The sequence below is a fragment of the Scyliorhinus torazame genome, chromosome 16 (genome assembly GCF_047496885.1).
Source record: "Scyliorhinus torazame isolate Kashiwa2021f chromosome 16, sScyTor2.1, whole genome shotgun sequence".
NCBI lineage: Eukaryota > Metazoa > Chordata > Chondrichthyes > Carcharhiniformes > Scyliorhinidae > Scyliorhinus > Scyliorhinus torazame.
Window position 1 is genome coordinate 130,124,641 of NC_092722.1, and position 24,599 is coordinate 130,149,239.

Consider the following 24,599-nt stretch of genomic DNA (forward strand, 5'->3'; position numbering starts at 1 on the left):
GCTCCCCCTCCCCCACTGCGCCAAGGCCCTCAAACGCTACCTGGGGTTCTTTTCATATTACGCTCAGTGGGTCCCAAACTATGATGACAAGGCCCGCCCACTCATACAGTCCACTCATTTCCCCCTGACAGCCGAGGCCCAACAGGCCTTCGCCCGGATCAGAGCTGATATTGCCAAAGCCACAATGCACACTGTAGATGAAACACTGCCCTTCCAAGTAGAAAGCGACGCATCAAACGCCGCCCTTGCCGCCACCCTGAATCAGGCAGGCAGGCCCGTGGCATTCTTTGCCCGCACCCTTCATGCCTCTGAAATTCGGCACTCATTTGTCAAAAAAGAGGCCCAAGCTATCGTTGAAGCTGTGCGGCATTGGAGGCATTACCTGGCCAGCAGGAGATTCACTCTCCTCACTGACCAACGGTCGGTAGCCTTCATGTTCAACAACACAGTGGGGCAAGATCAAAATGATAAAATTTTGCGGTGGAGAATCGAGCTCTCCACCTATAATTACGAGATTAAGTATCGCCCTGGCAAACTCAACAAGCCCCCAGACGCCCTATCACGAGGTACATGTGCCAGCGCACAGGTAGACCGACTCCAGACCCTGCACGACAGCCTTTGTCATCCAGAGGTCACACGGTTGTACCACTTCATTAAGGCACAAAATTTGCCCTCCTCCATTGAGGAAACATAAGAACTAGAAGCAGGAGTAGGCCATCTGGCCCCTCGAGCCTGCTCCACCATTCAATGAGCTCATGGCTGATCTTTTGTGGACTCAGCTCCACTTTCCGGCCCGAACACCATAACCCTTAATCCCTTTATTCTTCAAAAAACTATCTATCTTTATCTTAAAAACATTTAATGAAGGAGCCTCTACTGCTTCACTGGGCAAGGAATTCCATAGATTCACAACCCTTTGGGTGAAGAAGTTCCTCCTAAACTCAGTCCTAAATCTACTTCCCCGTATTTTGAGGCTATGCCCCCTAGTTCTGCTTTCACCCGCCAGTGGAAACAACCTGCCCGCATCTATCCTATCTATTCCCTTCATAATCTTATATGCTTCTATAAAATCCCCCCCTCATCCTTCTAAATTCCAACGAGTACAGTCCCAGTCTACTCAACCTCTCCTCGTAATCCAACCCCTTCAGCTCTGGGATTAACCTAGTGAATCTCCTCTGCACACCCTCCAGTGCCAGTACGTCCTTTCTCAAGTAAGGAGACCAAAACTGAACACAGGTGTGGCCTCACTAACCCCTTATACAATTGCAGCATAACCTCCCTAGTCTTAAACTCCATCCCTCTAGCAATGAAGGACAAAATTCCATTTGCCTTCTTAATCACCTGTTGCACCTGTAAACCAACTTTTTGCGATTCATGCACTAGCACACCCAGGTCTCTCTGCACAGCAGCATGTTTTAATATTTTATCATTTAAATAATAATCCCTTTTGCTGATATTCCTACCAAAATGGATAACCTCACATTTGTCAACATTGTATTCCATCTGCCAGACCCTAGCCCATTCAATTAGCCTATCCAAATCCCTCTGAAGACTTCCAGTATCCTCTGCACGTTTTGCTTTACCACTTATCTTAGTGTCGTCTGCAAATTTGGACACATTGCCCTTGGTCCCCAACTCCAAATCATCTATGTAAATTGTGAACAGTTGTGGGCCCAACACTGATCCCTGAGGGACACCACTAGCTACTGATTGCCAACCAGAGAAACACCCATTAATCCCCACTCTTTGCTTTCTATTAATTAACCAATCCTCTATCCATGCTACTACTTTCCCCTTAATGCCATGCATCTTTATCTTATGCAGCAACCTTTTGTGTGGCACCTTGTCAAAGGCTTTCTGGAAATCCAGATATACCACATCCATTGGCTCCCCGTTATCTACCGCACTGTTAATGTCCTCAAAAAATTCCACTAAATTAGTTAGGCACGACCTGCCCTTTATGAACCCATGCTGCGTCTGCCCAATGGGACAGTTTCCGTCCAGATGCCTCGCTATTTCTTCCTTCATGATAGATTCCAGCATCTTCCCTACTACCGAAGTTAAGCTCACTGGCCTATAATTACCGCTTTCTGCCTACCTCCTTTTTTAAACAGTGGTGTCACGTTTGCTAATTTCCAATCCGCCGGGACCACCCCAGAGTCTAGTGAATTTTGGTAAATTATCACTAGTGCATTTGCAATTTCCCTAGCCATCTCTTTTAGCACTCTGGGATGCATTCCATCAAGTCCAGGAGACTTGTCTACCTTTAGCCCCATTAGCTGGCCCATCACTACCTCCTTGGTGATAACAATCCTCTCAAGGTCCTCACCTGTCATAGCTTCATTTCCATCAGTCGCTGGCATGTTATTTGTGTCTTCCACTGTGAAGACCGACCCAAAAAACCTGTTCAGTTCCTCAGCCATTTCCTCATCTCCCATTATTAAATCTCCCTTCTCATCCTCTAAAGGACCAATATTTACCTTAGCCACTCTTTTTTGTTTTATATATTTGTAGAAACTTTTACTATCTGTTTTTATATTCTGAGCAAGTTTACTCTCATAATCTATCTTACTCTTCTTTATAGCTTTTTTAGTAGCTTTCTGTTGCCCCCTAAAGATTTCCCAGTCCTCTAGTCTCCCACTCATCTTTGCTACTTTGTGTGTTTTTTCCTTCAATTTGATACTCTCCCTTATTTCCTTAGATATCCACGGTCGATTTTCCCTCTTTTTACCGTCCTTTTTTTTTGTTGGTATAAACCTTTGCTGAGCACTGTGAAAAATCACTTGGAAGGTTCTCCACTGTTCCTCAACTGTTTCACCATAAAGTCTTTGCTCCCAATCTATCTTAGCTAGTTCTTCTCTCATCCCATTGTAATCTCCTTTGTTTAAGCACAAAACACTAGTGCTTGATTTTACCTTCTCACCCTCCATCTGTATTTTAAATTCCACCATATTGTGATCGCTCCTTCCAAGAGGATCCCTAACTATGAGATCCTGAATCAATCCTGTCTCATTACACAGGACCAGATCTAGGACCGCTTGTTCCCTCGTAGGTTCCATTACATACTGTTCTAGGCAACTATCGCGGATACATTCTATAAACTCCTCAAGGCTGCCTTGACCGACCTGGTTAAACCAATCGACATGTAGATTAAAATCCCCCATGATAACTGCTGTACCATTTCTACATGCATCAGTTATTTCTTTGTTTATTGCCAGCCCCACCATAATGTTACTATTTGGTGACCTATAGACTTCTCCTATCAGTGACTTTTTCGCCTTACTATTCCTGATTTCCACCCAAATGGATTCAACCTTATCCTCCATAGCACCAATGTCATCCCTTACTGTTGCCCGGATGTCATCCTTAAATAACAGGGCTACACCACCTCCCTTACCATCCACTCTGTCCTTCCGAATAGTTTGATACCCTCGGATATTTAACTCCCAGTCGTGACCATCCTTTAACCATGTTTCAGTAATGGCCACTAAATCATAGTCATTCACGATGATTTGAGCCATCAACTCATTTACCTTATTCCGAATACTACGAGCATTCAGGTAAAGTACACTCTGTTCTGAATCTTAACACGTCGATCAGTAACCTCTCCTAAGGTGTATTTCCTCTTAACCTTTCTCCTAATTTTCCTTGTCGTTGAACCCATATCATCATGTAACAACCTGCTGCGTCGCTTACCATTAATGTTTTCACTTCCCGTTTTATTCCTTTTAGTATTCCTGGTCCTATTTACTGAGCTCCCCTCAGTCACTGTACCTTGTACTGTCGCCCTTTTTGATTTTTGACTATGGCTTCTCTGCCTTACACTTTCCTCCTTACTGCCTTTTGTTTCTGTCCCTGTTTTACTACCTTCCAACTTCCTGCATCGGTTCCCATCCCCTTGCCACATTAGTTTAAACTCTCCCCAACAGCTCTAGCAAACATCCGCAGAACATAGAACATAGAACGATACAGCGCAGTACAGGCCCTTCGGCCCACGATGTTGCACCGAAACAAAAGCCATCTAACCTACACTATGCCATTATCATCCATGTTTATCCAATAAACTTTTAAATGCCCTCAATGTTGGCGAGTTCACTACTGTAGCAGGTAGGGCATTCCACGGCCTCACTACTCTTTGCGTAAAGAACCTACCTCTGACCTCTGTCCTATATCTATTACCCCTCAGTTTAAAGCTATGTCCTCTCGTGCCAGCCATTTCCATCCGCGGGAGAAGGCTCTCACTGTCCACCCTATCCAACCCCCTGATCATTTTGTATGCCTCTATTAAGTCTCCTCTTAACCTTCTTCTCTCCAACGAAAACAACCTCAAGTCCATCAGCCTTTCCTCATAAGATTTTCCCTCCATACCAGGCAACATCCTTGTAAATCTCCTCTGCACCCGCTCCAAAGCCTCCACGTCCTTCCTAGAATGCGGTGACCAGAACTGTACGCAATACTCCAAATGCGGCCGTACCAGAGTTCTGTACAGCTGCAACATAACCTCCTGACTCCGGAACTCAATCCCTCTACCAATAAAGGCCAACACTCCATAGGCCTTCTTCACAACCCTATCAACCTGGGTGGCAACTTTCAGGGATCTATGTACACGGACACCTTGATCCCTCTGCTCATCCACACTTCCAAGAACTTTACCATTAGCCAAATATTCCACATTCCTGTTATTCCTTCCAAAGTGAATCACCTCACACTTCTCTACATTAAACTCCATTTGCCACCTCTCAGCCCAGCTCTGCAGCTTATCTATATCCCTCTGTAACCTGCTACATTCTTCCACACTATCGACAACACCACCGACTTTAGTATCGTCTGCAAATTTACTCACGCACCCTTCTGCGCCTTCCTCTAGGTCATTGATAAAAATGACAAACAGCAACGGCCCCAGAACAGATCCTTGTGGTACTCCACTTGTAACTGAACTCCATTCTGAACATTTCCCATCAACCACCACCCTGTTTTCTTTCAGCTAGCCAATTTCTGATCCACATCTCTAAATCACCCTCAATCCCCAGCCTCCGTATTTTCTGCAATAGCCTACCGTGGGGAACCTTATCAAACGCTTTGCTGAAATCCATATACATCACATCAACTGCTCTACCCTCGTCTACCTGTTCAGTCACCTTCTCAAAGAACTCGATAAGGTTTGTGAGGCATGACCTACCCTTCACAAAGCCATGCTGACTATCCCTGATCATATTATTCCTATCTAGATGATTATAAATCTTGTCTCTTATAATCCCCTCCAAGACTTTACCCACTACAGAAGTAAGGCTCACTGGTCTATAGTTGCCGGGGTTGTCTATGCTCCCCTTTTTGAACAAAGGGACCACATTTGCTGTCCTCCAGTCCTCTGGCACTATTCCTGTAGCCAATGATGACATAAAAATCAAAGCCAAAGGTCCAGCAATCTCTTCCCTGGCCTCCCAGAGAATCCTAGGATAAATCCCATCAGGTCCCGGGGACTTATCTATTTTCAGCCTGTCCAGAATTGCCAACACCTCTTCCCTACGTACCTCAATGCCATCTATTCTATTAGCCTGGGTCTCAGCATTCTCCTCCACAACATTATCTTTTTCCTGAGTGAATACGGACGAAAAATATTCATTTAGTATCTCGCCTATCTCTTCAGACTCCACACACAACTTCCCATCCCTGTCCTTGACTGGTCCTACTCTTTCCCTCGTCATTCGCTTATTCCTGACATACCTATAGAAAGCTTTTGGGTTTTCCTTGATCCTACCTGCCAAATACTTCTCATGTCCCCTCCTTGCTCGTCTTAGCTCTCTCTTTAGATCCTTCCTCGCTACCTTGTAACTATCCATCGCCCCAACTGAAACTTCACACCTCATCTTCACATAGGCCTCCTTCTTCCTCTTAACAAGAGATTCCACTTCTTTGGTAAACCACGGTTCCCTCGCTCGACGCCTTCCTCCCTGCCTGACCGGTACATACTTATCAAGAACACGCAGTAGCTGATCCTTGAACAAGCTCCACTATCCAGTGTGCCCAACACTTGCAGCCTACTTCTCCACCTTATCCCCCCCCCCAAGTCATGTCTAATGGCATCATAATTGCCCTTCCCCCAGCTATAACTCTTGCCCTGCGGTGTATACTTATCCCTTTCCATCATTAACGTAAACGTCACCGAATTGTGGTCACTGTCCCCAAAGTGCTCTCCTACCTCCAAATCCAACACCTGGCCTGGTTCATTACCCAAAACCAAATCCAACGTGGCCTCGCCTCTTGTTGGCCTGTCAACATATTGTGTCAGGAAACCCTCCTGCACACACTGTACAAAAAACGACCCATCTAATGTACTCAAACTATATCTTTTCCAGTCAATATTTGGAAAGTTAAAGTCTCCCATAATAACTACCCTGTTACTTTCGCTCTTATCCAGGATCATCCTCGCCATCCTTTCCTCTACATCCCTAGAACTATTTGGAGGCCTATAGAAGACTCCCAACAGTGTGACCTCTCCTTTCCTGTTTCTAACCTCAGCCCATACTACCTCGGAAGATGAGTCCCCATCGAGCATCCTCTCCGCCACCGTAATACTGCTCTTGACTAGCAGCGCCACACCTCCCCCTCTTTTGCCTCCTTCTCTGAGCTTACTAAAACACCTAAACCCCGGAACCTGCAACATCCATTCCTGTCCCTGCTCTATCCATGTCTCCGAAATGGCCACAACATCGAAGTCCCAGGTACCAACCCATGCTGCCAGTTCCCCTACCTTATTTCGTATACTCCTGGCATTGAAGTAGACACACTTCAAACCACCTACCTGAACACTGGCCCCCTCCTGCAACGTCAAATCTGTGCTCCTGACCTCTATACTCTCATTCTCCCTTACCCTAAAACTACAATCCAGGTTCCCATGCCCCTGCTGCATTAGTTTAAACCCCCCCAAAGAGCACTAACAAATCTCCCCCCCAGGATATTTGTGCTCCTCAGGTTCAGATGTAGACCATCCTGTCTGTAGAGGTCCCACCTTCCCCAGAAAGAGCCCCAGTTATCCAGAAATCTGAATCCCTCCCGCCTGCACCATCCCTGTAGCCACGTGTTTAATTGCTCTCTCTCCCCATTCCTCATCTCACTATCACGTGGCACAGGCAACAACCCAGAGATAACAACTCTGTTTGTTCTAGTTCTGAGCTTCCATCCTAGCTCCCTGAAAGCCTGCCTGACATCCTTGTCCCCTTTCCTACCTATGTCGTTAGTGCCAATGTGGACCACGACTTGGGGCTGCTCCCCCCTCCCCCCTAAGGACCCGGAAAACACGATCCGAGACATCACGTACCCTTGCACCTGGGAGGCAACATACCAAACGTGAGTCTCTCACGCTCCCACAAAATCTCCTATCTGTGCCCCTGACTATCGAGTCCCTAATTACTAATGCTCTGCTCCTCTCCCCCCTTCCCTTCTGAGCAACAGGGACAGACTCCGTGCCAGAGGCCCGTACCCCATGGCTTACCCCTGGTAAGTCGTCCCCCCCACAAGTATCCAAAACGGCATACTTGTTTCTCAGGGGAACGACCGCAGGGCATCCCTGCACTGACTGCTTTTTCCCAGTCCCTCTTACAGTTACCCATCTATCTCCAATCTTTGGTGTAACTAATTCCCTGAAGCTGCTATCTATGACCCCCTCTGCCTCCCGAATGATCCGAAGTTCTTCCAACTCCAGCTCCAGTTCCCTAACTCGTCTTGGAGGAGCTGGAGATGGCAGCACTTCCTGCAGGTAAAATCAGCAGGGACACTAACGGCATCCCTCACCTCAAACATCCTGCAGGAGGAACATTGCACTCCCTTCCCTGCCATCCCTCTAACTTTCAACCAAGATCTGGCTAACAAATAAATTAAATTAAAAAAAAAAATAATAATAATAAAATATGGTACTTACCTCACACCAGTGGGTTTTATTATTAGGTTAGAGGAGGAGGGCGGGTGGGAGACACTACACGTGTAGTGTCTCGGGTTTCCTCTCCACCAGAATTTATTGGTGAGGGTCTTCCACTTGAACCGCCTGTCTATTCCCCTTATAATTGAGTCCCCTATCACTATAGCCCTGCCATTCTTCTTCCTGCCCAGCTGCGCAGCAGAGCCAGCCACGGTGCCATGAACCTGGCTGCTGCTGCCTTCCCCTGGTGAGCCATCTCCCTCAACAGTATCCAAAACGGTATATCTGTTTTGCAGGGAGATGACCGCAGAGGACACCTGCACAGCCTTCCTACTCTTGCTCTGTCTTTTGGTCACCCATTTTCGATCTCCCTCAGTACCTTTCACCTGCGGTGTGACCAACTCGCTAAACGTGCTATCCACGACATCCTCAGCATCGCGGAAGGACAATCACCAGGGACTGGCAAGTCTGTGCGGAGTGCAAGCCGCACTTCTACCGGCCAGACCGCGCACATCTGGTGAAGGCCTCCTGCCCCTTTGAACGCCTCAGCATGGACTTCAAAGGCCCCCTTCCCTCCACCGATCGTCACACATATTTCCTCAGTGTGATCGATGAATACTCCCGGTTCTCCTTCGCCATCCCATGCCCCGACATGATGCCTGCCACCGTTATTAAAGCCCTCAATTTGATCTTCACTCTGTTCCGTTTCCCCGCCTACATCCACAGTGATAGGGGATCCTCATTCATGAGTGATGAGCTGCGTCAGTTCCTGCTGAGCATGGGTATCGCCTCCAGCAGAACGACAAGCTACAACCCCCGGGGAAACGGACATGTAGAAAGAGAGAATGGGACGGTATGGAGGGCCGTCCAGCTGGCCCTACGGTCCAGAAACCTCCCGGCCTCCCGCTGGCAAGTGGTCCTCCCTGATGCAATACATTCCATTCGCTCATTACTCTGCACTGCCACGAACAATACACCGCATGAACGTCTTTTTGCCTTCCCCAGGAAGTCCACATCCGGGGTGTCGCTCCCGGCTTGGCTCACAGCTCCGGGAATCGTGCTTCTCCGTAAACGTGTCCAACTCCACAAGGCGGACCCCTTAGTGGAGAGGGTACACTTGCTCCACGCAAACCCCCAATACGCCTACGTGGCATTCCCCGACGGCCACCAGGATACTGTCTCCCTCAGGGACCTGGCACCAGGGACCTCCACCCCCACACCACCCCTGTCGCCACCCTCCCCTCCCCGTCGCTCACAACCCCCCTCCCCCCCCAGGACCATCCGTTCTCCCCCTGCCCATGCCCGTCGATGAAGGGGATTTCAGCACGCTCCTGGAGTCACCTTCGACCAGGTCAGCACCAACATCGCCATCACCACTTCGTCGCTCCCAAAGGACCATCTAGGCCCCAGACCGGCTGAACCTCTGACCGGTCCACCGGACGTCAAAGGACATTTGTTTTGCTTTGTAAATATTAAAATCATTATTGTATATAGTTATCCACCACCCCCGCTGGACTCAATTTTAACAGGTGGTGAATGTGGTAAACCACTGTTGTACCTATATTAGAGGATGTACGGTAAACCTGCACTACAGGTTCGCTTGTGGCCCCTGCCTGCTGGCTCCGCCCAGGAGGCGGGGTATAAATATGCGTGGCCTCCTGCTCGCAGCCATTTCGCCAACTGCTGTGGGAGGCCACACATAGAACATAGAACATACAGGCCATTTGGCCAATCGAGTCTGCACCGACCCACTTAAGCCCTCACTTCCACCCTATCCCCTTAACTCAATAACCCCTCCTAACCTTTTTGGAGACTAAGGGCAATTTAGCATGGCCAATCCACCTAACCTGCACGTCTTTGGACTGTGGGAGGAAACCGGAGCACCCGGAGGAAACCCACACAGACACGGGGAGAACGTGCAGACTCCGCACAGACAGTGACCCAGCAGGGAATCGAACCTGGGACCTTGGCGCTGTGAAGGCACAGTGCTCTTCACTTGTGCTACCGTGCTGCCCCCTGCTAGCATCTGATAGCAATAAAGCCTCAGTTTGGATTCAACTTTCGTCTTTAGTCAAATTGATCGTGCCTCATTGACAAAAGCTTGGACTGTAGGGATAAACAGAAATGATCATGTTTAATTTGAGTTAGATAACCCACTGATGTGGTGAAGTGCTGTTCTTCGTTTTGTATTATGTTAAAATAACTCGAGTTCTCTTAAGTGCTGTTCTGTATCTTTTTAGCCAATCGGCCCACGTCAGGGCTTGCCGCAGATTGAAGAAATGTATTTACAATGGGCATGAAAATCTGATTCAGGTCACGGGGATAATAAACTATACAGGGCAATGTGAGTCATTTCCCATAAAAATAAAACTGTTGATTTGACCTTGTGCTGATTTCAATGTCCAGCTGTTTCCTCATATTTATTAAACACAATGGATTTTATTTAGGATGTTACAGTAAACACAACAGAGATTATTTTCATCAGTTGAGGCTGTACTCAAAGCAAAGTTTCAGCTCTGAGGGCTCGGTAAAATGATAGTGTGCTGAGTCACGGGATGTGTTTTTTAAAAATGTATGCTTTATTTATAGTGTGCAATTGCTACTGTAAAGGTCAGGCTGTACGCCCATTTGTACTGAAGGTCAATCTTGGAATTTGTTTTTTGCTGTACAGCAATTAATTGTAATTTCTTTGATTACAGAAATGAACATGTGCAGATTTATGACAAAACATGAGATATGGCATAGTAATAATTAGTTGTGAAATAATGCAACAGAATAGAAGCAATTCAGGAGACAACTGTGAATGGATTGAGAAGTAAGCATGAGACACTTCATTTGTGAACTTATCCCTTAAATCTGTCGGTAATCCTCTGCCAACCATGCAGTATCATGGGGAATGTTCTTTACATTGCTCAATCTAATGTCTTAACCAGAAGAGGGTAGCTCTGACAATGCAGTACTCCATCAGAACTGCAGTGAAGTGCCAGACTAATTTATATGCTCAAGTTCTGGTGTGTGATTGAAACCCATCAACTTTTGATTAAGAGCTGACAGTTGCACCAAGCTGCCGTACCATGATTTCCACAAAGCTTTTACAACATAAGCATAGACCAGTCATTTTGAAACTCAGGGTCGCGACCCGCAGGTAGGTCACGCATGGGTCATGCAGCAATCGGTCACGGCATTCCTGATCACGGGAAGAAGATAATGGCATGACCGGCATGCATGCCCCTTCAGCCGGATGTAGCAATGCACAGGCCCGGATCCCAATGGGCCAGACTGCTTCTTTCTGACACCAGCGCACTGTCCCAGGAGCAGAATTTTTTTTAAATCGATGGGGTCTTCCCGTCAGAAGCAGCGGCAGAGAGCAGGTCACACGCCCCATACACTGATATCACTGCTCTGGGTGTGAAATCACTGAGTAGATTCCTCCGTTTTGTTCACAGCAAGCAAGCAACAGGACTGAAGAATTTAAAATGAATCGTTTCATAATAAGGAAGAGAGGGCCAGAGACACAAACAGGTCAAGATCTCACAACTAAATCTGCTGGAAAGAGCAGCTCAGGAGAAGCCATAACAGGACAAAAGAATGCTGGTGTGAGCTCCAGGGCCTCAGGTTAACAGCCCTTTAAGAAGAAGCTGAAATCAGGAACAAAGCAGTATAAAGATGATTTCCTGAGGTATGGCTGTGGTAAACCACTGTTACTGTATTATGTATATTGTGGTAAACCACTGTTACTGTCTTGTATATATTATTTGTTGTCTCTGCTGGCTCTGCCTGTGGCTCCTCCCCTCAGTCTCGGTATAAAGGGTGCCGACCTCTGGCCCTGCCCCAGTTCGGGATCAGTTGCCAGCAGGTTCTCGTTTAGCTTATTAAAGCCACAGTTTTGTTCCACAACTCGTCTTTGTTATAATTGATGGCACATCAATTTACTAAGCTAAACGATTAAGATGGATGCATCACTCAAACCTGATTGCCTGGAACAGGACCCCCAAGCAGCCGACACCACTGCGACATTCGAGCACTGGCTAAGCTGCTTCGAAGCTTACCTTGAATCTGCCGTCGACGTCATCCACAAGCTTCGAGTCCTCAACGCCCGGGTAAGCCCGCAGGTTTTCCTCCTTATCAGGGACGCTGTCTCGTACGCGGAGGCGATAACGCTGCTGAAGTGGCAGTATGTAAAGGCAGTAAATGAGGTGTATGCTAGGCACCTCCTTGCCACGAGGCGTCAACGCCGCGGAGAATCGCAGGCCGAATTCCTGAGCGCCTTGCGGGTACTCGGCCGGAACTGTAGTTGTCAGGCGGTATCGGCTGTCCACGGAGCTGCTGGTCAGGGACGCCTATGTTGTTGGCATGAAATCTAACTACATCCGCCAGCGCCTGCTAGAAGGGGGTACACTAGGCCTCCAAGAGACAGTGCAGCTCTCGAGTTCGCTGGAAGTGGCATTCCATAACATGGATGCCTTCACCTCCGACCACGCGGCACCCTCGTGGACGTTGTGGAAACCGCCATCACACGACCCGGGTGCGTCACGTGCCTGTGCCGCGCATCAATCCACCAACTCCGGAGGCCCGAGATGCTACTTCTGTGGCCAGGGTAAGCATCCCAGGCAACGCTGCCCAGCACGGAGCGCGATCTGCAACGGGTGCGGAAAGAAGGGCCACTTCGCCAAGGTCTGCCAGGCCCGACCTGTTCCTAAAGTTTCCAAACCCAGCAGCAGCATAATGGTTAGCACGGGCAGCACGGTAGCATCGTGGTTAGCATAATTGCTTCACAGCTCCAGGGTCCCAGGTTCGATTCCCGGCTGGGTCACTGTCTGTGCGGAGTCTGCACGTTCTCCCAGTGTCTGTGTGGGTTTCCTCCGGGTGCTCCGGTTTTCTCCCACAATCCAAAGATGTGCGGGTTAGGTGGATTGGCCATGCTAAATTACCCTTCGTGCCCAAAAAGGTTAAGTGGGGGTTATGCGGATAGGGTAGATGCGTGAGCTTGCGTAGGGTGCTCTTTGTAAGGGCCGGTGCAGACTTGATGGGCCGAATGGCCTCCTTCTGCACTGTAAATTCTATAGCAGCAGCGCTGCGTGTTGCCTGTCGGGACTGCCCCCATCTACCACGTCATCCGCCACGTGCGGCCCATGGAGGCTGCCATCTTCGATGCCACCCGCCACGTGCGACCCGTGGGGACCGCCATCTTGGAATCACCCCGCCGCCTCCCGGAACCCCTCCTCACCCAGTCGTACGCTGGCCTCCGCTACTCTCGACCAACCCACCCACCTTCCGAAGCTCGCCTCCATCACCCTCGAACAGTCTCGACCTCATCACCTCACTAAATCCATGATGGCCATCCGGATTAACGGGAACGAGACGGCCTGCCTCTTCCGACTCCGGGAGCACTGACAGCTTCATCCACCCAGATACGGTAAGGACCTGCTCCCTACCAATTTTATCCGCGAACCAGAAAATCTCCCTGGCATCCGGATCACATTCCGTGGAGATCCAGGGGTATTGTGTCGCAACACTTTCGGTACAGGGCGTAGAGTACGCTAATTTCAAGCTCTACGTCCTCCCTCACCTCTGCGCTGCCCTATTACTGGGTCTTGATTTTCAGTGCCACCTCCGAAGCCTTACCTTGAAGTTCGGTGGACCCCTGCCCCCCCCCCCCTCACTGTCTGTAGCCTCGCGACCCTTAAGGTCGCTCCACCCTCTCTTCGCTAACCTCACCCCTGACTGTAAGCCCGTCGCTACTAGGAACAGACGATACAGTGCCCGGGACAAAGCCTTTATCAGGTCAGGGGTCCAGCGACTCCTGCAGGAAGGGATCATATAGGCCAGTACCAGCCCCTGGAGAGCCCAAGTGGTCGTCGTCAAGACTGCGGAGAAGCACTGGATGGTCATCGACTACAGTCAGACGATCAACCGGTACACGCAGCTCGATATGGTCAATCAGATTGCACAGTGTCGAGTCTTCTCCACTGTTGACTTGAAGTCCATCTTCCTATCCGCCTGGAGGACCGCCAATACACTGCCTTCGAGGCAGATGGCCGCCTCCACCACTTCCTCAGTGGCGTCACCAATGGGGTCTCAGTCTTCCAACGGGAGATGGACCGAATGGTTGACCAATATGGGCTGCGGGCCACGTTCCCATATCTGCATAATGTCACCATCTGTGGCCATAACCAGCAGGACCATGATGCTAACCTCCGACACTTCCTTCACACCGCTAAGCTCCTTAACCTCACATATAACAAGGAGAAATGCGTTTTCCGCACAACCCGCCTAGCCATCCTTGGCTACGTGGTGGAAAACGGGGTCCTGGGGCCGGACCCCGACCGCATGCGCCCCCTCCTGGAACTTCCCCTCTCCCATTGCCCCATTAAGGGGCGGCAGGACAGTCTCCCTTCGGGATTTGGCTACCGCAGGTTCCCCAGTGACCATCACCACCACCCCCGACCCTATATCGTCTCCCTCCACCGCTATTCGACTACTTTGGAATTTGGCACCTGCTGGCCCCCCAGCGAACATCACCACCACCCCCGCCCCTACACCGTCTCCCTCTCCACCGACTCAACAACTGGACGAAGAAGAAGACAACACGCTCCCGGACATGCAGGTCTCGACACCAGTGCCCACACCAAGGCCGGGACTGAGGTGTTCGCGGTGGAAGGTCAAAGGCCCCGACAGACTCGATCTTTAAGTCCACTTCGCCCCCGCCGGACTCTTTTTTTTAACAGGGGGTGAATGTGGTAAACCACTAGTAAACCACTGTTACTGTATTGTATATATTGTTTGTTACCTCTGCTGGTTCTGCCTGTGGCTCCTCCCCTCAGGCTCGGTATAAAGGTGGCCGATCTCTGGACCTGCCCCAGTTCGGGATCAGTTGCCAGCAGGTTCTCGTTTAGCCTATTAAAGCCACAGTTTTGTTCCACAACTCGTCTTTTAATAATTGATGTCACATCAATGGCTTTATTAATCACCCAATGCAATCAGGATGCAAAGCCCGTGTGTATTATATGCTGGGAAGTACTGGCAAATGAAAGTTTAAAACCCTCAAAACTTCAAAGGTATTTAATTAAAAATAATAATAATCTTTATTAGTGTCACAAGTAGGCTTACATTAACACTGCAATGAAGTTACTGTGAAAATACCCTAGTCTCCACACTACGGCATCTGTTCGGGTACACTGAGGGTGAATTCCGAATGTCAATTCAACTAACGAGCACGTCTTTCGGGACTTGTGGGAGGAAATCGGAGCGCCCGGAGGAAACCCACGCAGACACGAAGAGAACGTGCAGACTCCGCACAGACAGTAACCCAAGCTGGGAACCGAACCTCGTGCTGTGAAGCAAGTGCTAACCACTGTGCTACCATGCTGCCCATATGCATGGCATGTTTGAGGACAAACCTCTGATTTTTTTCAAAGGATGGAGCGAGAACTTAAATCATCAGCTGAAGTCCTTCGCATAAATGTAACATTGAATGACAAAGCGAGATCTTGAGGACCAAGCAGGCTGACGTGTTGCATTAAAGGTAAGAGAAAATGGTGTGTTCCGAAGGTCAGCCGGCATGGCTCATGAAGTCGGCCGGCGTAGGCGTGAAGGTCGGCCCTTGGTAAAAGTGAGTCCCGGGAAAAAAGTTTGAAGAACACTCGCATAGATAGCTACTGGAAAGGATTACATAATATGGCAATGCTGGTCGAGGAATATGTTGCATTGGTAATTGATTGTAGTCCTGCAGGGAGAGAGTTTCTGTCAATTTGGAGGATATCAGGGTTCCAGTTTAGGGCCATTGCCGTTCTTGGAGATTTGGATTCGAACATTAATTGAACCTTTCGCAAGTATTCAAATGATAAAAATTTTATTTTTAATAGGTGCTAGGAACTCAGACCAGATTATTCCAGGCATGCCGTACCCTCGCCGCCACCGCCTGTCCTATACCTCCGGCTGCTCCCGTGAGTCCTTCCCTGGCTCATCCTCCAGCACCTCCTAGTCTGGCTCCTCCTCGACCTCCTCCTCAGACGAGGCCGCATGTTCCTCCTCCTCGACCTCTTGGACGTCGCCCCGCTGCTGTGCCAGGTTGTGGAGGGCACAGCAGACCCGAACAAAGTGGCCGACTCTTTAGGGGATGTACTACAGTGCACCACCGCGGTGAGTGGTCGAGACATCGGAACCACATTTTCAACAGTCCAATACATTGCTCAATTGCAGCCCAGGTGGCCACATGGACCATGTTATATCGGTTCTCCGCATCGGTCTTCGGCCTCCGCACTCAGGTCATTAGCCAGGGTCTCAGCGGGTACCCCTTATCCTCCAAGAGCCAACCGGCCATCCTGGGGAGTCTCTTGACATCGCTGGGGATCTCAGACTGCCCCAAGACGCAGCTGTCTAGTCCTGCACACTCCCGGGAAACTGTGCACACATGTACATGATCTTAAGGTGGTGAGTGCACACAAGTTGAACGCCCAGGGAATGGAAACCCTTCCTGTTAATGAAGAGTGCTCCCAGCCTGCCCAGTGCACACAAAATGACATGCATGCCATCTATTACCCCTTGGACCTGAGGCATCCCGGTAATGGCAGAGAATCCTGCTGCTCGGGCATCTTGTTGGGCCTGGTCCAGGTCAAAGTTATATAATCCAATGCCCGGGCAAACAGGGCATCCTGTTTGAGGGCTGTTGGTTGGGATATGCTGCACAAGTCCCCACATGAACTCTAGAATGAACCCAAGGCGTAAACGCTCAGGCTGCGGTGACCTTGACACCCACCGGGAGCGGATAGCCTCATCCTGCATGTGACGCCGTGGTGCCAAGTCCGCAAGGACCCTTGTTGAGGCAGAGCCGCCTGTGGCTAATGCTATCCGACATCTTCTCGAACGACCAGTGTCACATGTACACCTTGGGTCATCGCTGGCCTCCCCATCTGGGTCCCCTCCTGGCCTGATGGGCAGCCGGGTCCACAGGGTGTGGGACGGGCCCCTGCACATAGGCTGTTGCTTCGTGCCTCTGTCAACGCTGCTGCTGTTGCCTTCCCCGGCATCTGGTCTGCCACCAGCACCGCAAGGGCAGCTGCTGCAGCGTCCATCATGTAATATCTGCAAGGAATTGGAGAGGGTGAGAGACCGACAGTCAGTTATGGCTTCCAGCCCGGGACCCTCGAGTTCCTAAGCCTCCCCCAATCAATAAAAAGGATTATGTGTCTCAAGGTCATTCAGTTGAAGGCAGGAACTATATGGCAAATTCTCAGAACACAATATAAATAAATAATTTAATGTAGATGATTGAATAAAAGTGAACCATTCACCAAATTAGTTCAATGATTTTGTACTCTTTTTAAATATTAGAGCCAAAGTTATTTGGACATTTACTAATTAAATAACAGTGACATACTCACAAATGTGTTATTGTCTTGAGGCCCCGGAAAGCGTGCCTCGAAATGGACTGGATTTTATTGTTCTCTATAAAACTGAAGAAATATTAAGTGTAATACCATATTGATTATTAAAAATAATCACACTAACATAAGACGTTTAATTTTAATCGCAGTGGGAAGATATAACATTTACTTACAGATATTTCAGGTAATCAAGACCCTTAAATGCATCATCGGCAATCGAATAAAATGTGTTTGAAGTAAACAAACTGTCAAAAAAAATTAACAACTGATTAAAGTTTATACAACCATACACAATTTTAAGCTTAATATCATTCATGAGCAATTATACTATTCCTATTTCAAAGCTGCACCAAGACCAATTTTAAAATTGACAAAAAAAAGTGTATCATATGAACCAGGACAGTATATTTGTGCTTCCTGATCAAAAGGCCTACATAGCATAAAAAATACTTTTTCATGGTAGTATATTGGTTCAATTTTCCCCACTTTTGTGATTCTTCTCCCTGCCCCAATCCCATTTATTCTTTATTCACTGAGCCTAACACATCTGCAGCAAATGGGTGCATGGCCTAGGACCAAAGAATAGAACCATAGAATTCCTACAGTGCAGAAGGAGGCCGTTTAGCCCATCAAGTCTGCAACAACCCTCTGAAAGAGCAACCTACCTAGGCCCACTCCCCCACCCTGCCCCTAACCTGCACATCTTTGGGCACTAAGGGGAAATTTGCCATAGCCAACGCACCTAACCTGCACATCTTTGGGCACTAAGGGGAAATTTGGCATAGCCAACGCACCTAACCTGCACATCTTTGAACTGTCCTACATCTAGATCAGTGATGCCAAGTAGGGACCACCCAGGTGAAGCCATCCCTCACACCTGCTTGGCATCTCTTGCTTATTCAACTCTGATGAAGAACTGAGTTGAGAGTGGGACCTAAATTGTCATCTGTTGCTGCCCTGTGGCTCTCCATCTGAAGATTCAGCATCAGCAAGTCCATTGTATAACTTCTACCATGCAATGTCTGCTTTGATAATAACTAGTATCCAGAAATTGTAACTTTTTCATTTTTAAACGAAAACAACATCACTATTCCCAAAATGTTAGGAGTAGATTGGAGTATCCATACTGCTTGATATTAATAGTTATTGAGATAAATCACTTGGTTGCATGGTGTACCAAAAATAACCTCTCTCTAAATGTTGGAAAGACCAAGGAACTGATCATCGTCTTCAGGAAGCGTAGCACGACACACTCGGCACATTGAGCATCAATGGCTCCGAAATGGAGATGGTCGATAGCTTTAAGTTCCTGGGGGTCACCATCACCAACAGTCTGTCCAGGTCCACTTACGTCGATGCAACAGTCAAGAAAGCCCAACAACGTCTCTACTTCCTACGGAAGCTAAAGAAATCTGGCATGTCTGCATCGACTCTCACAAACTTCTACAGATATGCAAGAGAGAGCATCCTACCCGGCTGCATCACAGCCTGGTATGGCAACTGTTAGGCCCAAGATCGCAAGAAACTGCAGTGTGGTGAACTCAGCCCAACGCATCACACAAGCTTGCCACCCCCACATTGATTCTGTATACACCTCCCGCTGCCTCAGGAAGGCAGACAGCATTGTCAGAGATCCCTCCCACCCAGGCATTATTTCTTCCAGACCTTTCCATCAGGCAGAAGGTACAGAAGTCTGAAGACCCGCACATCCAGACATAGGAACAGCTTCTTCCCCACAGCTACAGGACTCCTCAACGACTCTCACTCGGACTGATCTGTTCCCTGTAAGAACACTATCCACGATGCCCTATGCTGCTCTTGCTCATGGGTTTGCTTTGTTTGGCCCCTTGTTCTGCACTGTAACCAATCACTGTTTGTCGATGTACCATTTGTCAATGTTCTCTGTTGATTATTCTTTTTGTCTACTATGTACGTGCTGTGTACATTCCCTCGGCCGCAGAAAAATACTTTTCACTGTACTTTGGTACATGTGACAATAAATCAAATCAAATCAAATCAAACCAGTAGAATTGATTTTAAATGCTCTCCCTCATGATCAGATCCACAAGTTTTAGGAAAACCCATAACAATTGAATAAACAGTATCTGAGATGAATGATTTGCATTGATTGCAAATTAATTTTAATGGATTGATCCATTACAAAACTGAAATTTAGATAACATTAAAAACATTGTTTTCCATACCAAGACAGACTAAATGTAATTAATGTAATTAAATGTAATTAAATTGTGAAGTACGGTATTTCGAACAGCTGCCATTTATATGGCACCTTTAATGTACATAAATGTCCCAAGGGTGTTTTACAGAGCAGTAAGAACAGGAAAAATAAATGTCGATTCATAGAGGAAAATATCAGGAGGGGCGAACGAAAGGAAAGTTAAAAAAGAAAAATGTGGGATATCCGGTGACGTCATGTAAGCGGAGGTCGCATGTGGGGAAGCTCTTACCCGAAGTTTTTTTAAAATCTTCATTGCCCAATCCCAGGGGCAATTTTTGTATAAATCGGTGTGAGATATTAGATAGGGGTGTGATGCCAAAGGCCCAGAAGAAGAACAGCGGATTGATGGGGAGGGAGAAGAACCCTCCGATATGAGCTGGACAGGGAAGATTGGTCACTAAGGCTGAAGCCGAAAGCGAAAGAGCCGCCAAGAGCAGGTGTACTTAGTTTCCACAACTATCGTACCAAGAGAAAGGTCCTAAACTGAACGAAGCAAAGGCGAGAGGTGAAATGGAAGGGTGCTGGTATGCGGCTGTCGAAGTCTGGTTGAGCAGGTTTCGATGGGCCTGGGAGATGTGAAAGGGTGGGGGGGGGGGGGAGTGATACTGGGTGAGGGGTTGACATGGGGAAGTAGTTGGGGGTATTTTGGGAGGAGTGTTCAACGGTTAAAAAAACGGGGCGGGTTAGGCCTGAGAGGCAGGACCCGGGGCTATGATGATAGTGGATAGGAAGGGCGGGATGGGGCGGTGAGAGACCCCCTGTTAGAATACTAACGTGGAGCGTGAGGGGGTTAGGGGGAACGGTGAAGAGATCAAAGGTTTTCACTCATTCGAAGAGTTTAAACGCTGATGTAGTGATATTCCAGGAGATACATCTGAGGGTGAAAGATCAGGTGAGGGTTAGGAAGGGCTGGGTGTTCCACTCAGTGTTTGACAGTAGGGCCCGGAGGGTGGCTGTACTGGTAGGCAAGAGGGTACGGTTTCAGATGGAGAAGGTGGTGGCAGACCAGGGGGGCAGTTATGTAGTAGTATCTGGTGCGCTGGAGGGTAGGATGGTGGCATTAGTGAACACATCTGGTCCCAACTGGAATGATGTGGGGTTTGCAAAGAATGCGATGGGTGCTATCCCAAATCTAGATACCCATGAGCTGATAGTAGGGGGAGATAGGAACATGGTGTTGGATCCAAAGGTGGACAAGTCCCAGCCGTGCTCGCTAGCCCAATCTGGGGGGACAGGGTTGGGGGGGGTAGCGTTGGCTGGGTTTATTGGGGAGCTAGGAGGAGTAGATCCATGGAGGTTCCTACATCCAGAGGTACGGGAGTATTCTTTTTCTCCCTGGTACACAGAGTGTACTCAAGAATTGACTACTTTGTGGTGGGAAAGACACTATTGGCTGGGATTCAGAGATCTGAGTACTCAGCAATCATGATTTTGGATCATGACCGCACTGGATGGATGTAGTACTGGAAAGGAGGTAGCTCAGAGGCTGGGTGGAGAATGGATGTGGGGTTACTAGCAGACCGGAGCTTCTGTCAGAAGATTGGGAAGGTGATCGAGGAGAATATGATGTTTAATTGTATGGGGGAAGTCTCGCAATCGGTGGTCTGGGAGACGTTGAAGGCGGTAGTAAGGGGGGAGGCAATTTCATTCAAGGCTAAGATAGACAGGAGACTGATAGAGGCGGTTTTGGAGGTAGATGGGAAGTTTGCTGAGGGCACAGGCCCAGGCCTCCTGGTTAAGAGGAAGGAGCTACAAGCAAGTTTCGATCAGCTGTCTGCGGGGAGAGCAGTACATCAGCTAAGAAAAGTGAAAGGGATATGAGTATGGGCAGAAGGCAGGACTCAGGCTGGTTGGCCAACTCCTAAGGGTGGCAGCGGAGAGGGAGGTTGTTCGGATACGGAATAATGTGGGGAAGCTCGTGGTGGCTCAGGAGGTATTTGAAGAATTTTATAGAGACCTATATAGGTCGGAACCATCAGGGGTACAGGAGATGAGTGAGTTCTTGGATGGGTTAGAGTTCCCGAGGTTGAGAGAGGATAGGGTGGGCTTGGAGGAGCCGGTGATGGTGCAAGAGGTGAATGAGGCAATTGGGAGGATGCAGACATGGACGCGGCTGGGTCCGACAGGATCCCAGCCGAATACTAGAAGAAAATTAAAGGCAAGCTGGCTCCACTGATGGTGGCATGTTCGAAGACGCGATGGACAAGGGTGTCTTTCCACAAATGATGGGGCAGGCTGCCATCTCATTAATGCCGCAGAAAGGTAAGGACCCGGTGGAATGTGGGTCAAATCGACCCATTTCACTGCTGAACGTAGATGCCAATAGTTTGGCATAGGTATTAACGTTAAGGCTGGAGGGATGTTTCTGAAGGTGATCAGGGAGGACCAGCCGGGGTTCGATAAGGGAAGGTGGTTCATTTTGAAAGTGAGGAGGCTGCTGAATGTGGTCATCTCTCTAGCAGAGGGAAGAGAGGCAGAAGTGGTGGTGGTGGCTCTGAATACGGAGAAGGCATTCGATCGGGTAGAATGGGGTTATCTGATGGTGGTACTGGAGAGGTTTGGCATCGGGCCAACGTTTGGGGCATAGGTACATTTGCTATATAAGGAACCAAAGGCAAATGTGCATATGAATAATTTGAACTATTGTCGCATTGCATCGGGGTTCAAAAGGGCAGGAAGCCTTTACCAGGTGCGCTCTGTCTGGCCGATAGAAGTGTGGTTTGCACTCCGCGCAGACCTGGCAGTCCCTGGTCATGGTCCTGACCTCCTCGATGGAGTAAGGCAGGTTGCGGGCCTTGACGAAATGAAAAAAACGGGTGATCCCCGGGTGACAGAGGTCATTGTGGAGGGCCCGAAGTCGGTCCACTTGTGCGCTGGCACATGTACCGCGAGATAGGGCATCTGGGGGCTCATTGAGCTTCCCAGGTCGATACAACATATCGTAATTGTAGGTGGAGAGTTCGATCCTCCACCTCAGGATCTTGCCATTCTTGATCTTGCCCCGCTGTGTGTTATTAAACATGAAGGCAACCGACTATTGGTCAGTGAGGAGAGTGAATCGCCTGCCGGACAGATAATGCCTCCAATGTCACACAGCTTCCCCGAACAGGCGCCGGAATGTGGCGACTAGGGGCTTTTCACAGTAACTTCATTTGAAGCCTACTTGTGACAATAAGCGATTTTCATTTCATTTCAGAACGCTTGGCCATTGCCCTAAGGAGCTTTGGGTTGTGGAAGAGGATAGTGAGGGGTGGAATAGAACATAGGGTGTCCCTATATGCAGATGATCTGCTCCTAATCATCTTGGAGGTAAAGGCATCGATGGGGGGGTATAATGGAGCTGCTTCAGAGGTTTGGGAAGTTCTCGGGGTACAAATTAAACCGAAGGAAAAGTGAAGTTTTCATGGTCTCCACACTAAACAGAAAGAACCCTTACAAAGCGCAGTGCAAGGACTGATAATGGCTCTGAAGTGACTCTTACATTAGAAAACTATCATATACCACAGAAAGAACCTCCATTAGTGCGAGAGGAAGATCTCTGGTTGTAGTCCTGACAGATATAGAAGTGCAAGTAGAGGCAGTAGGTTGAATAGATCGGACTATGAAATAAAGACCACAGAACCATCTCAGAACAGTCCTCATGATCATGACGTTTTGATAATAAACTAATAAGACAGGCAAAACATAGATAATTAAATAATTGGAGAGAATTTGGAGTTTATTCTGAGGTACCCTAGGAGCATCAATCAGCTTTGTCAAATAGATTGATTTGTACTGAAAAAATCCTTGCAGGTGACATTTCTGAGGCTAAAGCATTACAATAGTGGCTACACATCAATAAGTATTTCATTGGTTGGAGAGCACTCTGAGACGCTTTGGTCATAAAAAGTGCTATATAAGTCTTTGTTTTTACAGTGAGATGCTAGGAATTTTGAAGAGTGACTAAAGGCACAGATGTTAGAATGGACAGTCCCACTCTCCATCATATATGTAATCTTGAACATTTTTAAAACTCGTTTGGCCACAATCATGGGATTGTGAACCACTTAACATCAAAACTGCAACAGAATTTCCCGACATTTGTTCTCCGGTTCTCACTGAAACCCAGAGCTCTGCAGCTGCACAGCTGGGGTTTTAGTCGACTTTGAGCCAGTTTGAAAAACAAATACAGGGGCGTGGTTTATACAGTCACTGTGTCAGGGTGGGGCCTGATAGAGCTAGCAAGGTGGTCTCCACTGAGATTTGGGCACTCTATCAGCACCGAAAATAACTCCTCCCCAACCCCGCCCTCTCACCCCTCCAGCCACAGACATGGGGACCCCCCTCCCACAAGCACTGGGGGCTCTCACCACCATCCACATTACCCCCAACAAACATAACACAAACCCCGTCCCCAATGGGGTTCTCCAGAGGGTTCGACCTGACATTTCTCCCTTGCACAGGTTGGCACTGCCAGTTTGGCATCAACCAACCTGCCAGTTTCCAACCTGTGTTGGGGGCAGTGTTCCAGTATGCCCCCCCCCCTACCCAGCCCCGGGCTATACTTTGAACCCCTGGTGGGATCCTATTGACTGAGTCCCATTTTTCCACATCATAAATGTGAACCTCATTTATACGTTACATATATAGCGATGTCACCAGAAAATGCCACCCCTGGGAGCATCATTCAGACCAGAAAGCCGTTTATAGCGAGGCGGGATCATGTGGTGGGGTAGCTTGGTAATAAGATTAAAATGTAAATCTATTAAAATAGGTCCTCGCCCATTGTGGCCGTAACCTTGTTACATCACCAGTGAGGGAAACAAGATCTCACTGGGTGGAGGCAGACCCAAAATCACCCCCCACATTTCTGCAGGGCGATACTTTTCAGAGAGAAATATTTCTGAAATCACTCAAAAGGCAGCTGGTGCCGAAGGAAATCTACCGAAACTAAACAAACGGCTTTCTGGTCTGAATGATGCTCTGGTTGCATTTTCTGGTGACCTTAGTTTTGCTGGAAAAGATCAACTAAAAGCAGATCCTGCAATGTATTATTGATATCATAAAGGGAAAACTTTCA

The 24,599-nt window shown here is 48.3% G+C and overlaps 1 protein-coding gene across 2 annotated transcripts in view; it reads right to left on the reverse strand.

Moving 5' to 3' along the window:
• Nucleotides 1-24,599, reverse strand: part of lgi1b (leucine-rich, glioma inactivated 1b) — a 69,848-nt gene that overhangs the window by 31,939 nt on the left and 13,310 nt on the right. For both annotated transcript variants that reach the window (XM_072479054.1, XM_072479055.1), the window contains 2 exons: nt 17,475-17,546; nt 17,299-17,370 (listed from right to left, as the gene is read on the reverse strand). In XM_072479054.1, the coding sequence (XP_072335155.1) occupies nt 17,299-17,370; nt 17,475-17,546 (144 nt within the window). The remainder of the gene's footprint in view (nt 1-17,298; nt 17,371-17,474; nt 17,547-24,599) is intronic.